This window comes from Nothoprocta perdicaria, unplaced genomic scaffold (genome assembly GCF_003342845.1).
Source record: "Nothoprocta perdicaria isolate Ctin4 unplaced genomic scaffold, notPer1 scaffold_7, whole genome shotgun sequence".
Lineage (NCBI taxonomy): Eukaryota > Metazoa > Chordata > Aves > Tinamiformes > Tinamidae > Nothoprocta > Nothoprocta perdicaria.
This window is the reverse complement of record NW_020455976.1, coordinates 1,894,343-1,909,456: the sequence shown is the minus strand read 5'-3', so window position 1 is coordinate 1,909,456 and position 15,114 is coordinate 1,894,343. Positions and strand designations below refer to the sequence as shown.

The following is a 15,114-nucleotide window of genomic DNA, read 5'->3' as shown; positions in this document are numbered from 1 at the left end:
ACCTGCAAGTAAAAATAAAATAAATAAAAACTTTTAAAAAATGCTGCAGCCTGGCAGGAAAATAAGGCACCACCATACCATGTAACTTCTAAAACCTATTTCTTCCTTCATGCAACGTTATAACAGAAATAACAGAATGGACTTCACAGGTATGAACACTCCTCTCCAAGTTTGCCCTTATTTTCTCACTTTCAGAGGATATCTAAATTCTACTAGGCTTTGTAAGCCAGACYTTCTTCCTTCTTTATTATGAACTACACGGAGAGGACAATCACTAACAGTTATCCTGGTTCTTCCAGGAAGAACCAATGAAAAAGTGCTGCATGTACAAGAGGAAGGAAATTAAGCTTTCAAGAGGTCGTTCTGCTTCACCCAGAACACRTTGACTTCCACATGCACTAATTTGCCATCTAAGTGTCTTCATGTGAGAAAAGACTTGCAACGAATTCCCATATCCTGCTATTGCACAAGATTAAATAAGTTTCATCAACAAACAAAAAACCCACTTCTATATGGGGCTGTAGGTACTAATGGGGCACTTACACAGGCACAGTCCGAAGCAGCTCCAAGATCCCTTGGCCGTTCCACTGCTGAGCAGCATGCAGTTCCTCAGTGCAAACCCCAACAATCTGGAACAAATGAAAATAAAGATACTAAATAGTATCCAAGTACTAAAAGTACTAAATAGTACGGGAACAGTGCAAGAAACTGAAAAAAAAAAGTGCCATGTGTGTCTAGCTCAAACTGCAGATGCAGAGAAGCACTGTTGTTTTTAATTAACTATATTAGAATGGATCTGGAGACAATGGAGAGATTCTGCAGCTCCTTGTGTCCTCTGCCCCCATCACGTAAGGTGCCTTAGCCACGTGGCATTTGGATCTCGCATGCAAGGTGTGAATTTAGCTGTGGGAGAGGGGTGGTGAAAAAAAAMCAAGTTCACTGAAAACCCACTAGCCTGTTCAGGTCAGTCAACACAAGGGAGACTGCAGCGGAGCATGTCAGGGGCTGAGCCCACGCTCTGCCAGCCGATTGCTAGGAGCAAAAGCACTGCTACATCAGCAGTTGCAACCAGGCAAAAGACCTGCTGCCACAAAGGAATGCTCTGGTGCTCATAAATCCTCGACCAACTCGGTTTGCCGACTGGTTGAACCTTACCTAGCACTACAGAGCTGCTTAGGTACCACATAACCCGCTCCTCACTGCGAGCAATCATAGGTCTCTACCTCCCTGCACGAGGCAGGACGTGTTTGCCTCTCGGTGTGGGAACTGCCACGCTGAGCACTGCCACATGTCCCTCTCTCAACAGAGGAGAGCAGCCCCTCCGATGAGGGGGTGGAAAAGCTCTTTGGCAGACAGAGAAAGGCAGTCCCTTCCTGATCCACCAACTGCTGGCTTGGGGCAGGCCCCTGAGAGGAGAAATGAGGCCTCAAAGGCCTAAGCCTTTTGCAGCAACACTGCAGAGCATCTTCCCTCACGAGGCAGCCCTCGGAAGAGCTCTTCATTCTCCCCAATCTGCCAGGCTGCCTTGGCGAGGGAGCCCCCTCACACCCCTCCCTGCGCCCTTCCTCACTAATCACACACAAACTGCAAGACTCTAAACAGGAAGCTATTTTGTGTCCGTCCCTTCCTTTCTGCAATCCTTGTGGGCCAAAATAAATCCGTAACAAYGAGCATCAAACAAACAAAGGGGAAAAAATAAGTCAACCGTATGTGAAGATGATGAGAGGCCAAGAGCCAAAGGATGCAACCAGTTGACTGTCCTTCAATTGGGAACAGCTGGGCACTAAAGAAGGAATGGGGACTACAGCAGCACCCACTGGGGGCCAGCCAGGAATTGCTCTGCTTAGATTTGCTTTCTGTTTCCAGACCCCACAGTCACCTTTTACTGATTAAACCACATCTCTCTTTCCTGCTRATAAAACACAGGGGTTTGGGCACACCAGAAGATTCAGGAAACCCTTYGCCCCTGCTCGGCCGTTGCCCCGTGCAGGTCTGGGGTAACAGAGCTCCCCCTCGCTCCGGCTCATAACCACTGGGTTCAACCCGAGCCAGGGACAAATGGGAGCAACCTGAAGCTTAAATTGTAAAATACAGATACTTGCATCTTCCCACATCAATGAAGCTTTTTCATGGGGCAGGGAGAAATCAACAGCTAGCCTAAACAGCTCCAGATGTGGAGTCATTAGGAAAGGGATTTTTCTTTTTTTTTTTTTTTTAATATTTCTTTTGCAAAGCAAACCTGAGTTTTTCTTAAAAGAAGATCAATACAGGCATATTCACTCAGCCTCTAAAGAACCCTTTTGTCAATGCTGCAGGCTGTAGTTCAGGCATAACACAATGTGAAAGCAAGTCTGAGTCCTACTCTAAGGATCCCAAACCAGAGGATCATTATTAGTGCTGCTATAGCACTACTTTGAATTTAGCTCCAAATAATGTTTTTAAAAGCATTTTTTCTGAGTCTTTCACAATGTTGGTCTTTGAAATTGCACAGCAGTAACATGCACCATTCAACTCTGGTCTGTCTCAGGGTGTCAAGCTTCTCTGCAGCAGATAGGCCTGTACCATGAGCGCTGTACGTGCCACGGCTCATTAAAATCCATTAAATCCATTCTGAACACCAAAGGAATGACTCAAGGATGAGAAGCACTGCAGGCAAAGCAGGAAGAAAAGTGGAAAACAGCAGAATATGCGTTTGACAGCAAATCCTGGAAGACCACGTTATACTAAATAAACTAAATGGACTAAATAATATGTGATGTCAGCCCAATTCCCCGACCAAGAGGCATCCATCAGCCGTACCTGTAGGAAAGTAACAACTCCAAAAGGAGTCTGCACTGGCTGCATCTGCGGGTCTTCTGTCAGCAGCATGTGCTGGATTCTAGACTCGCTGTTGTCCAAGGGGTTGTGCCACGATACATGGTCACCGCTACAGAAGGTGTTTTCTGCAAGGAGCAAAATAAGGAATATTTAGTGATTAAAATCTGTCAGAAGCTGACAGGATAAACCAAAGAGAAGTTCTTCTGCTTAGAGAAGACCGAGTCCTGAGCATCTGCTCTTGGCCACTGTCACACAGGGGCCTCTGGTCAGGCCCCAGACAGTCACTTACTGCTATTCAAAGCACCTGCCTCTAGTCAGCTGCAGTCCTGCAGCTGGAAAGGCACCTTCTTGGGGCATCTGAATTCAAGTACCAAATTTAAAACTGCCTGATCTCGAATCACAGGTCTATAACAAAAAGTAGCAACCTGCTGTGGTATTAATCCCAACAGAGGAATACAAATAAAATTAGTCTCTCTATTATTATTATTTTGTGCAAGGACAGAGACATTAGCTGGCCATCCTGAATGYTGATGGAAGTGGTTCACATTTCATTTGCAAGTCTGGTTTGCCACAGAAAAAAGACTCTGAAATGTAAATTAAATATATAATATTCTGTTAGATCTAACGAAAACAGTTTGCCACCCAACTTGTGACAAAGCCACTTTCTCTTCTAAATGTCTGGCAGCTCTGCTGCAGAACTCTAATATATTCCTTCTTCCCAAACAATGAGAAAACCAGTAGGCCATCTAAATCCCACTACATGAGAACGGAGYGCATCAAAACAAAGGGCCCAAAATTGTTCTTCCTTCTTCATGATTGTAAGAATTTTTCTTCTCCTCCTCTCCCCATTAGAAARAAAACAGAAAGCCCCCTGCGCTGTAGCTGGTGCTGGCCAGCAGGCCCATCAGAACCATTTACACACCACTGCCTTGTTGTGAGGAAGGGTAACACTTGTTTTCTGATCAAACCCAAAGGGAAACAATCAACCATGGACATTTATTTCTCCAATTAAAGCAGGGTCCACTTGCACACAGTTCCAAGAGCCCATGGACAAACATGCTGCCCATTCAGTTGCCTCACACTTCGTCTTGTGCTTGTCCCAGTCCGAACKGAGGCTTTTATAACACACACAAATGGCCTAGAAACCAAATTCTAGGCCAAATTCTAGCCATGCCCCAGGGATGAGCTGGGCACACGGGACTAGGGAGCCTGGTGAGACTAGGACCAGCACCATGACCACGAGCTCTTGGTCAGCAGCACACACAGGATGCTTCAAATGAGCCGTCGGTGTCAGGCAGCTCCTGCACTTGCTGTGGTTAAAAGCACTCAAAGACCATCACAGCGAAAGCTAATTCCGGGTTATGTGTTCATTAGCTTCATCAGGGTGTCGTGGGCAACTCAGAGTTTCTCCACCAGGTGTCCCCATTGGTGTTTATATGAACATTTGTGCATATTTTTGCAGATGTATTTCTTGGAGAGCTGGTCTGATCAAGTAGGAATTAAAATAAACACTGTGAGCAACTCGGCCTGAGGAAGGCGGCATGGAGTAGAAGTGTTGTGATAAGGAAGGGAATGTTTTCCTTAGCTARGACTAGGGAAGAGAGCAACTGGCAAACACAAGCTGCTTAGATCAAGAGTTTAGCGTTATGTACAATAAATTACACGCTTTCGGCTCTGGGACTGAAAGGGCTGGTTCAGCACATGGTTCCTGCACGCTCTGCTTTTAAATTTGGACATATTAGCCAGGGATAAATGAAAAACTCCATTTAAAAGTTTTCTTACATCAAAAATAGATTAAAACCCACCATTTTTTAAACACAGTTTTGCAAGAGATCTTGCTGGTATTTTCCAGGTTAACCAAAACGTGGCTTTTTTTTTTTTTTTTTTTAAAGTGATAAAAGCTTCTCAGTCACAGTTTTCAAGAATGAAACAAAGCCACAAAGAGCTTATTCTTGGGTCCTGTCTTTATACCACAACATTTTGCCCATCAAATGCTCACACAATTCTATGCTGATCGATCGCTACATTTCATTGCTGGTGCTGCTTCTCCTGGGAAATCCCAGCCCGTTTAGAGCAGGTTTTCAAATGCAAATCTCTCTGCTGGAAACCCACCTGTTTATGTCTCTGTGAACACTGAATACTTAGAAAATCTCCCTCTCCCTCGCATGCACACGGACACCACAAAATTCACACTGACTGCTCAATTAAATCACAAAAAAAACATTGTGCAAGTAACATGAAGCCCAATTAAAACCCATAAGAGTGCAGGAAATTCAGGAGGTCTAAAACTCAGCTTGCTGCATTGTAACCTATATAGAATATAAGATCAGCTCCTGTATAGAGATRCAGTATTGAGGACAGCTTAGATTGCAGGAGCTGCCCTAGTCACAGAAATTACAAAATTACAGGAACAAAGGAGAACTAGATAACGACTTAGAGCAGCCTCATGCTGCAAACTGTGGTGAGCACCCCCCCTTCCCACCTTCTATATTCATATTTTCAAATAAAGAYAAACAAAACCTAAGTTTTTAAACAAAAAAACAGTATTTTTAACCTAAGAATACCACAGTCTTCAGTTATTCCCACAAAGAAAAATAACAACTGAAGTTGGGCCTTTCATAAATGTTCAATCAAAACAAGCAACATCCATATAAATCCTCAAAGTCATCACTATTCTCATAAACGGGAAAAGTCTCTTGAGGTTTTTGCCCCCTCTCTCTGATTTGCAATATTCTCAAAAACGCACTTGGTGAACCTTCCTTTCAACCGCAAGCACTTACCACACACTAGTGTTTTCATACATATTCCCATAAAAACAGGCGATAGAGCATGACACGACTCACYCTACAAGGTCACCCGCATCCCAAGGTAATTCCTAGTTTTAGGCCAAAAAACACTTCTCTTCCAGGTGAGCTCATTCTTTGGCAAGTTATCTTGGTTAGGAAACCTGGAATTTCATGCTTTTGGCAACAAAGCTGGTTCTGCAGGGATCCATCTCAGTGCTGATGCTGTTTCAAGTCCTTGTAGAGCCGGGGACAGCCCATTTACAGCAACCACTGACCAAATACCTTTCACTTACAAGCTCTGCCAAAACAACCTGTTYAACCTGTTGAGATGCTGTGGGGTTTAGAACTATGTGGAAAATCTTCCCTAGTTTAGGGGAGGCATTTAAGCCCCTAAATGCCAAGCTGAAGCACAACAGTGCTTCACTTTCGCATCTTACCTCCTAATGAGGCAAAATATATTTGGGTCCAGGATCTACTCAAAGGTGAGGGGGGCTCTCAGTGATTACTGTGAAAAATCATAAGCTGTTAATGAACACCATGGAAATCGGTACAATGGGACAAGTATCACAAATGAGCACAAATAACAGGACTAAGGTGAACCTAGTCTCGCCTCTTTGAACTTAGGTAGTAACTACAACTGCACAGCAAAGCCAGCAAGAGCTGTGACACGTCCAAGGAAGTCATGTTATATGGGGTCAGTCTGATATATTCTTGCAGTAACAGCAAGTCTCATAACTGCTGGCCAGTTTGTGTGTTCCCACTCTCAGGGGTAAACACGGAGAGATGTCTGGACTACAKGATGGAGAAGTGTGTTGAAGAGGAGACACTCTTACGGAAGGAGAGAGAACAAGAGACCTCAGACTTCTTGAAGCCTCTCAAATCAGAGAAGAGTTGCTTGATCAGCTTTAGGGGAATAGGAACCTTGAAGCCTGCTCTGCTTTGAAGAGAGATCACTTTACTSAGAAAATACAAGAAATTGTCAAGTCGTCAGGAACAAGCTAGGATTCCTATTTCCAGCACACAACTGGAGCCACAGTTGTACTTCGGCCCCTTCCAGGGCAGGTCCATTTGCAGGACCTGAGCCCAGCATGACATAAAGTTCCAGAAACCCAAAACTGGTTCTTTTTCTCCAAGTTTGTGTTTTAACAAAAGCTTTTTTTTTTTTTTCCCCTCCTTCTCTCCAGTTGGGGAACGCCAATTCCATTAAATTAAATTACCTTATAGAGAGGTATAGAGGTATTGATTTCATAAAAATTCATCAGTGAAGTCATAAGAAAACATTTAATCTCAAACTTACCATTTGCTTTCATAATTTACAACAGCAAACCTGAAGCTTCTCTGCAGCTCTACGGCAGTCTCTAAATTTCCCAGGCACCAGCTCTGGCACCATCCTATTATGCAAAAGCAGCATCTATAAGAMAGCTATAGCAGGCTACTCTGTTAAGCTTCCCATCTTCTGCGATCTTTAAAGTGTCATTATCCATTTTCTTTTACAGCCCCCATAAAGCAGGTGAGGGGCCTTCCTGCAGCAATGGTCATAATTCAGCTGTGCAATCTCTCCTAACTTTACTATCCAATTGCTCTGTAATGAAAGCTGAGGAAATAACTCAGAGAGAATCACTGTACTGTGGGCCAGTAAATTTGTGCAGCGCCGTTCATGTATTTTCTTCAGCGTGTGCTCCTCCCAGCTTCACTGGACTAAATATAGCTTCAAGACACAAACCCAAGCTATATTCTTGGCCTCAAGATGTTTTATAAACAATTTAATGCATGCAACCCATGCTCTAAGGGGGTTGGCAAGCCAGGCCATCATTACGCAGTTACTTTACTCCAGGACATGAGCAAGATGCAAGACAGTCCGGCTGGATCCCTCTTATCAGAGCCCCRGGCTGGATCACGGCCTCGCCACCAGTTGAGCTGCACTAGTGCCACGCTTGGTGCCTTCCTCCTGACCTGCTCTGAAAGTATTTATTCCTAATAACTATTTCTAATAATATTTCTAATAAGTACTTCTAAACGTATTTCTAATTATTTCCGCAAGAACACGTGGCCCTGGGGATGCTGGCAGGCAAACCTAAACCACAGGCAGAAAGTCACCGGCTTCAGCCAGCACAGCTCAGAAACTCRGTCTTTAAGGGCAAAGCAATGACAGATTCTGGCACCAAGAGGTGCAGAAGTGTTAAGAAGGTTCCCAATGAGCCCCAGGGTGARGCAGACAGGCAATTAAACTGAATGCAGCATATCAGACACTTGCAGAAATAATGCAGTTGACTGCATTGCTATTACTCATGCTCAGGGGGTATGATTTATTATATAAATGCATCTGCTCCAATGTAGTTTTAACATTCAGTCTGCCTTTGATTAAAAAAAGGTAAGCTGGCAGTCTGTCACAAGTTAGATTTATTGCTATGTTTCAGGAGCATTTTGCAGTCAAAACAGCTAAAATTAATTGATACACACACTAAGGGCAGATGCAGAGCCCAACATTGAAATGTATTAGCTACGTTTTTCACCAGAACTGCTTAATATATTTCTAGCTAACTTAATAACAGCTATAATAGTGCTTGCAACAATGGAGCTTTAAAAATCTGATAGAGAAACTAAACACGAAAATTGTGTCCAAATATCACTAATACTAGAACTGCAGGCCATTACACGGGTGCAAATTTTAAAAAATATGGTATAAAGAATAAGATCTCATTCAGACTCTTTGGTCAGTCATATTAAGATAATCTAGCAATAATCAAATTAACACTAAAATCAGTGGTATACCCAGTTGTCTAGCCTTTAAACAACTGTGCAGATGCACTGGTAAAATGGGGATATAATCTGTGGAGCCTGCTGGCACTGTTAATTTAGAATTTCATTCTCAGCTTGAGCTGAACGTGTTTTAAGAACGTGTACCAGGAATTAGAAGCCAAGCCATGATAAAGCATTTGYATGACATTAAAATTGCATTTCCCTCATGTTTTTCTTATGCAGTTCATTTTTGCAGCCCCTTCTCTCCTGTGTGGGAAACGGGAACCAGCTTAGTCCCGGCTTTCTAAAGAGCAGCAAATTTCCAGAGGGCATCCCAGGGTGCTGCTGCCTGTTGCAGACATGCAGCATAGACAAGATGCCTTAGGAAGAAATAAATCCCTGGAGCACAATTAAACAATAGCTCCGCTGCAGGGATTCAAATGGGGCTTTTAGAAGCGGGGGGCCCAGACAAAACGTTCACTAACAAAAAAAAGAAAGAAAAAAACCCACAGATTATCAGTACTGTAAGGACTGCTGAACCTCTGCATTTTGAGGAGGAAGTCCCTAAAAACAGGAATCTGCAGGCTAACGATCCCTGTATTGTTATGCTGCAGATTACTCTCAAAAAATATCAGCTCCAGGTTGTAAGTCTGAAATTTTAACGATTTGATCCAGAGTCCCATCATTTCATGCAAGCTTATATMATCTTATTTGATCATTCAGGTCCACTGGACTGGGAGGCAGATGAAGGGCCCTACAGAGGAAGCCGCRGGGCTTCCCTGGGATGCTTTCATTGCAGCACAAGTGGGAATCGACTCCGCGCTTCTCCGTGCACTGCTCAATATTGTGCTGCAGTCCTGCTGGCAATGGGGTGCTGGAAAAAGCTGCACTGTGCTGCAGCTTCCACTGGTGCCGTTACACATACTGGTTTTCACATCATAAAGTAAATCCTGGGCATGCGGCTGCCTTACATGATATTGAAGGTCTGCATTGTCATATTTTAGTAGAAACCTGAATGCTAAACAGGCTGCCATACAAGAACAAGCTTGGTCTGCAGCCTCCCTTACCTCTCCTGTTTTCCAGGGCATTTCCTATCCCTTACACATCTGGGCTTTGCTCTTGCTCTTTCTCCCTGCTCATCTCTGTGCACGCCTACAATATCCACGACTGCAGCCGCCGAGAGTTTCACACGCAGCCTCCCAGRGAGCGATCCCGGTGCCCAGGGCACATTCCCACCCCTGTGAGCCRCGGGCTCCCTGTCCTCTCCCTGACTCCCTAGAGCCTCCTCCACCAAACACCACCTCCCCAGCCTTCCCTGGCTCCGTGCCTGTGATTCCTGCTCCCAAGAGCCTTCCTCATCCTCTTGCCATCCTCAGCCTCCTGTGATCCTGTGAATGCTCATGCTGAAGAGATTGTAAGGAGTTTGAAGAGGAAACTAGGGCGCTATCCTCCTGTGAAGTGTACGAAGTGCAAGCACTTTCCTAAGCAGCCTCCTCAGCACAGCAGTCCCAAGTGCAACAGAGCACAGGAGGGTACGTGCAAGAGGGAAAAACTTATTGGACAAAAGGGGAAGACAGCACGGGTAAGGAAACACCTACAGAGTTATCACATCACAGCCTCTGAAGAGAACTTATCAAGTTACCCCAACACTAGTTCTGTAGTTTATAATGTAAAGGGAGTGGAGGGGTCTCTGAGAAAACAGAGCACTGCAGCATTTTCCCTCCCTCAGCAGCTCATTATTTTTTCTTAAATTTTCAGGAATTTAAAGCCTGCATGGGCCGAACTTTTCTTTTGCTTTTGGAAAAGTGGGAGACTGAAAGGTAGGAAGCAGAGGAACTTTATATTCATACATGTTCGAGTAAAAAATTTAAGTTACACCTCGAATCCTACCAACCTGTTACAGAAGCACAAGAGAAATGCCCAGCATTAGTCTAAAAACTGTATTTGTGGTTCAAATGCAAAATGATGGGCCTGTTGATGAAATAGCTTTTCACATTCTGTCCCAGCAGACAGAGATGATTCCCTTGTGGCCTTGCTTAAAAAGGAGCAGGAGAGTCCGCTTCTTGCACAGCTCTGTGCTGCCCTCAGCGCTGAGCACTCTCCCTGTGTCTCTTCCCCGCCAAGAAGAAAACGCCTCCCCGCTGTGCCCGTTTGCTGCGCCCTGGCCGAGCAGGCTGCTGCAAAGCATCTCGGCTCGTGAGGAGCTCAGCGTACAGCCCTGCTCCCCGGCACAGAGCAGGCAGAAGGCACAGCCCGGGCATCTCTTGCTGCACGCAGCTTCTTGACTAAACCATGAGAAGGTGCCCGTGAAATGTTCAACCCAACCTGCAGCTCAGTCCTCTCCTCCCTGCAGCTTCAGCTAGTAGTTCTCACAGGAGACACCGGTCCTTTTCTCAAGGCTACTCAGTCCATGTGGCCTTTCCAACTCTTCTCTTGCATCCAAAACAACTGCACGCAGGCAGAAAGGGAGGATGCTCCCAGGACTGCAGAACAATCCCTCCATTTTGTGGCTTTCAACCCCTTGATAGGAGGAGGCAACGCTATTCTATGCAGAAGCCTTTAGCTATTAGAGCGGCTGCTTCCGTTTCCCAGAAAAAGCCAGATGGGACAAAGACCTCGGATGCAAGACGCCGGAGGACCTCACAGCAGCAAGAGGGGGAGTTTTCTGTGGTCCCCAGCGCGGCCTTTGTCTCGCATTCCTGCTTCAGCACAGGGGACAGAGCCTTTGTCCCGGGCCACGCTGCCCATGGGCGGCTTCCCCCACCTCCTCACCCTGCGGCCAGAGCGGCTGCGTGTTCCCAGCAGGGCCCTCTGGCCCCGCTCCGACCGGCGGAGCTGGGAATGGACAAGGGGCTGCTGCAGGGAGCTCAACGCCTCCCCGCTCCGGGTGGGAAAGGCTGGAAAAGCAACAAGCTACATGAGCTCCCAGGCAGCACAGGGCACGGGCTCATAGAGCCAAACGGGACACGAGCTGAAATCTACCCAGTTCAAACTGGGCATCTAAATACATGGCTAAAAACAAGCCTCCTCTTTGAAGCAATACTCAGATTCCTTGCTTACCCTGTAATCAGTACAGCAGTTCCGACAGGCAGCTTCCCTTCTTTCTATTTAAGCCGTCTTTTATAAGGAACAAGGACTTTCTGTGCCTCTGCTCCTGACACTCCATATTTTCACGTCAACTTGGCCTTTGGGGATAGGGAAGGTCAGAGACCTCTTCTCAGAAACTAGGGACAACGTCAACTTCCACAAAAAGCCTCAGGAATTATCCATCTCAATCTGCAAGGCTGGACAAACTACAGGAGAAAAAAAAATGCCCAAATACCACAAGGTTGGGGAGGTAGAGAAGAAAAGGCTCTGTTACTCACGCTACCCAGCTTATTGATTGCCAACATAAATCACAAACGTTTTTCTTTTCCTCTCCCAAGCTGCTTGAGAGCGAGGGTGTCCCGGAGTTCCCAGCCTTGCTCCTGGCAGCTGAACTGCAGCACGGGATGAAGCTGGACAAGTGCAACGCTCAGTTCAGGTTCACGTCACGCCACCAGGGCTGACAAAGCAACAGGCAGTGTCACAAGGCRGTGGGTTTAACAGTTCTCCTCTAAGGTTTGAGGAAGGGGCAGGTATCTTTTAGACCCAACTAGAGGGCTAAAGAGCTTTTCTGCAACAGAAAGTAGCAGAAGTTTGGCAGAGAAGCGCTTCTAGCTGCCTGGTACACCACAATATCCTGGTAATTTCCAGCCAAAGAACAGGGAGATGCTACTCAGCAAAAGTAACAAGAGTTAAATTGACACTAGACTGCCCTCAGGTTTGCAAGGGGCAGCATCTGCCTGTTCTGGACAGAAGGAAAACCCAAGTTAATTCAATAAGCCATAACCTAAGGYTATATACAATTCCTAGGCCGCATTCACACTATATTTGTCCTGCGATTCCCTCAGCTAGATTATCACCAAGATCTGAGCATCTCCGACCTCAATAGGATTCACACGGATGAAGGACAGACCACCAGGCAGTGCTACTCACAGCCCTGGCCCATGGCCTGACCTACCACAAAGCYCCTCTCTGATGATGGGCAAGTCTCTTGATTTCCTCTGTGCCTCGATCCCAGCTACATAAATGCAGCTGGTTGTATTCACCTGCCTCACAGGCAATGTTTAAAGCATTTAAATGAGATTCCCAGAAACGGTAAGGAAGAAGAGCTATAACATGAGTTCTGCTGGACCAAGCCCAGATCAATCAGCAAAATCAAAACGGATTAGAGGAAAACATTCGCGGTGAAGGCTTCCCGAGGCTCCTACAAGAATCGCTCTGTCAGGAAAGCAGCTACACGTTCAGCTGCCCTTGCTGTGGGTGCACTCGAAGCAGAAGGTGCAAAGCAAGAGCACAAGGCTAACTTTTCCTTCCGAGGGTTCATGTGCGCAATCAAGTTATTGTGGTTTAAAAGCCACTGCTTCCTAGGTAGGCCATAGTAACTGCCCTCAGCCTTCGGCTGAGGCTAATGTGACACAAGCTGATGAATTTTAGCTACAGAAGTCAAACCTTACTGCAAGCAGCCCTGTCTTGTGTGTTGGCTAATGGGCTGACATCCACACACCCCCCAAGCATCAGCAGCACTGGTATAGCAGGACACATCCACCTGGTGGGACCTGTAACATCCCGGGACTACCTGGGAGGCAGATGCAAGCAGGGCAAAGCAAACAGTGCCAGGAGACACATTTCAACCCTTGTACATCCTGAAGATTAGCAGCAATCACAAGAACAAACGTGATTACAGCTTCAGCATATTCYCTGTGCAACTCTGGGGCAGCCTTTYAAGAGAAYGTGCTTTTACACCCCAGAAGAAATGYCTCCTCTCAGAGATCCTTTCTGCAGATAACTACATTCTTCCTGAGGTCTCTTCCTCATTGTCTGGCTGCTCCACAGCTCTGGAGACAGATGCTCCTTTCTGGATTACTGGCAGKGCTGCGCCAAGCCCTGCTTGTCATTCCTGGGGTGGAAAAGGGCTGGATCCACCTGCAACCAGGAGGCTGCTGCAGGCTCCAGCCACGGTCACCACGCCACCTGCAACAGTCTCTTTTGCCACCAGYGACTCCTGAACGTGTTGGAGACAAACACAGAAAGGACCAGGCTTCAGCTGCTCTCTGCTCCCAATCAGCTTGCCCCTTTTCTTTTTTTCTCTTCTTTTTAAGTGGGAAACATTTGCAGAGGAATTAGGCTAAACCCCAACCAATTTCTCATGGACCACTGAATAACTATCAGATGATGAGAGCTTTTGGCCGTGACAAAACTTGGGTTAAATTGGAACCAGTGACTTAATTTTTCCATACCCCCTTCACAGACTCGAGGCACGCAGGCCGCTCACTTGGTCGAATCCCATTCACCTAAGGCAAACAACGGGCCAGGAGTTTATTTTATAAAACTTTGCCGCCCCGCAGCTCCAGTGTTTGCACAGCACAGTCCACTCCATAACAGGTTCTGCTGAAATGAAATTTATATTGATTTATTCTGCTTTGTGGAGCTAAACACACAGCTAATCCCCCCATTTTTTAATCTAAAATCCTGGAATACTGCAGAGGAGCCAGGGCCAGCTCTACACTGGAAACTGGTCAGTATTACAAACAGATGAGAGAAAAAATATATATATATATTTTTTTTTTCTACAGAGCCATAGCAACCGTAACAGAACACTAAATCAGCCTGGTATTAAAAAGAAAAATAAAGGCACAGTCAAAGAGAAAAATATATAGGAATTACTGGGAGATTCTATTTGCCTTTAGTCACCCCATTGGGAAGGAATAAACACCATTTTATAAACAAGCCAGATGAGGCTAATTTATACCCAAGGAAGTGGTTTTTTTTTTTTTTCTCCCCTTTTTGCAAGGAGAAACGTGCCTGTATCAGGAGTGTTTGACAGGATGTCAGCAACGAGAGGGAGGGAGCACGAGGCCCTGATGTGGGACAAGGGCAGCAGGTGCCAAGGAATTCCGGGGCTTCATGGCCTCGGCTGCGGGACCTCTGCAAATCACCTCGGCCCTGCGCCCCTCGTCTGCCTCCGTTTCACCCTCTCCAGCAGATCTGAATCATGACAGAGAGGGATAGAGGCTCGTGGGGACTTCTGTGGAGTTCCCAAAAGGAGCTAAAGGAGCAAGACCCTTAGTGCCACCCGAGAAAAGCYGAGGACAACAGCTCCCATGTTATTAGACATGGGAGAAAAACGCCTGCAGGAAGCTCAGCCTGGGGGAAACCTACAGGAAAACAGATTTTCCTACTTGATCTGCTCATAAACCTCTTCTTTATACAAGGGCGGCAGCTGCTGCCACCTCTCCCAGCAGTTGTGGTATTTAACACACGCACACTCGACCCTCCAGACCTTCACTTGATACCCGCACAGCCACTGCAGTCCAAACCACAGACCAACAGAGTCCCAGGCATGGAAGCAGAGCTCTCCAATATGCCAGGATGGAGCCCATTCCTGCAAGCAGGGTAATGTCTCAGAGCCAAATGGCCCCTCCCTGATCCCAGGATTTTTTTTAATCTGTTGTCCAGAGTTACTCAGGATTCCCAAAGCATTCCCTGCGTAAGCTCAGAGACAGAAAGGGAAATCAATCAAACCATTTCTTATCTCCTTTTGAGAAACGGGAACCCGCCACAACACAATCACAGCACAGACTCGGCAGATACACCAGGAAAAAAAGGGGTTTTGTGGGCAGAACCTCAGCTATGACTATTTTGATCACCGTGTTGACACACTGCTGTCAGCTTGGGTGACTCATCATGT

General features: G+C 46.1%; 1 protein-coding gene across 2 annotated transcripts in view; it reads right to left on the bottom strand.

Annotated features, from left to right (window-relative positions):
* SUFU (SUFU negative regulator of hedgehog signaling) overlaps positions 1-15,114 on the bottom strand; it is a 79,058-nt gene that overhangs the window by 36,020 nt on the left and 27,924 nt on the right. For both annotated transcript variants that reach the window (XM_026050533.1, XM_026050534.1), the window contains exons 4-5: positions 2,800-2,942; positions 544-629 (exon numbers count right to left, since the gene is read on the bottom strand). In XM_026050533.1, coding sequence (XP_025906318.1) covers positions 544-629; positions 2,800-2,942 — 229 coding nt within the window. The remainder of the gene's footprint in view (positions 1-543; positions 630-2,799; positions 2,943-15,114) is intronic.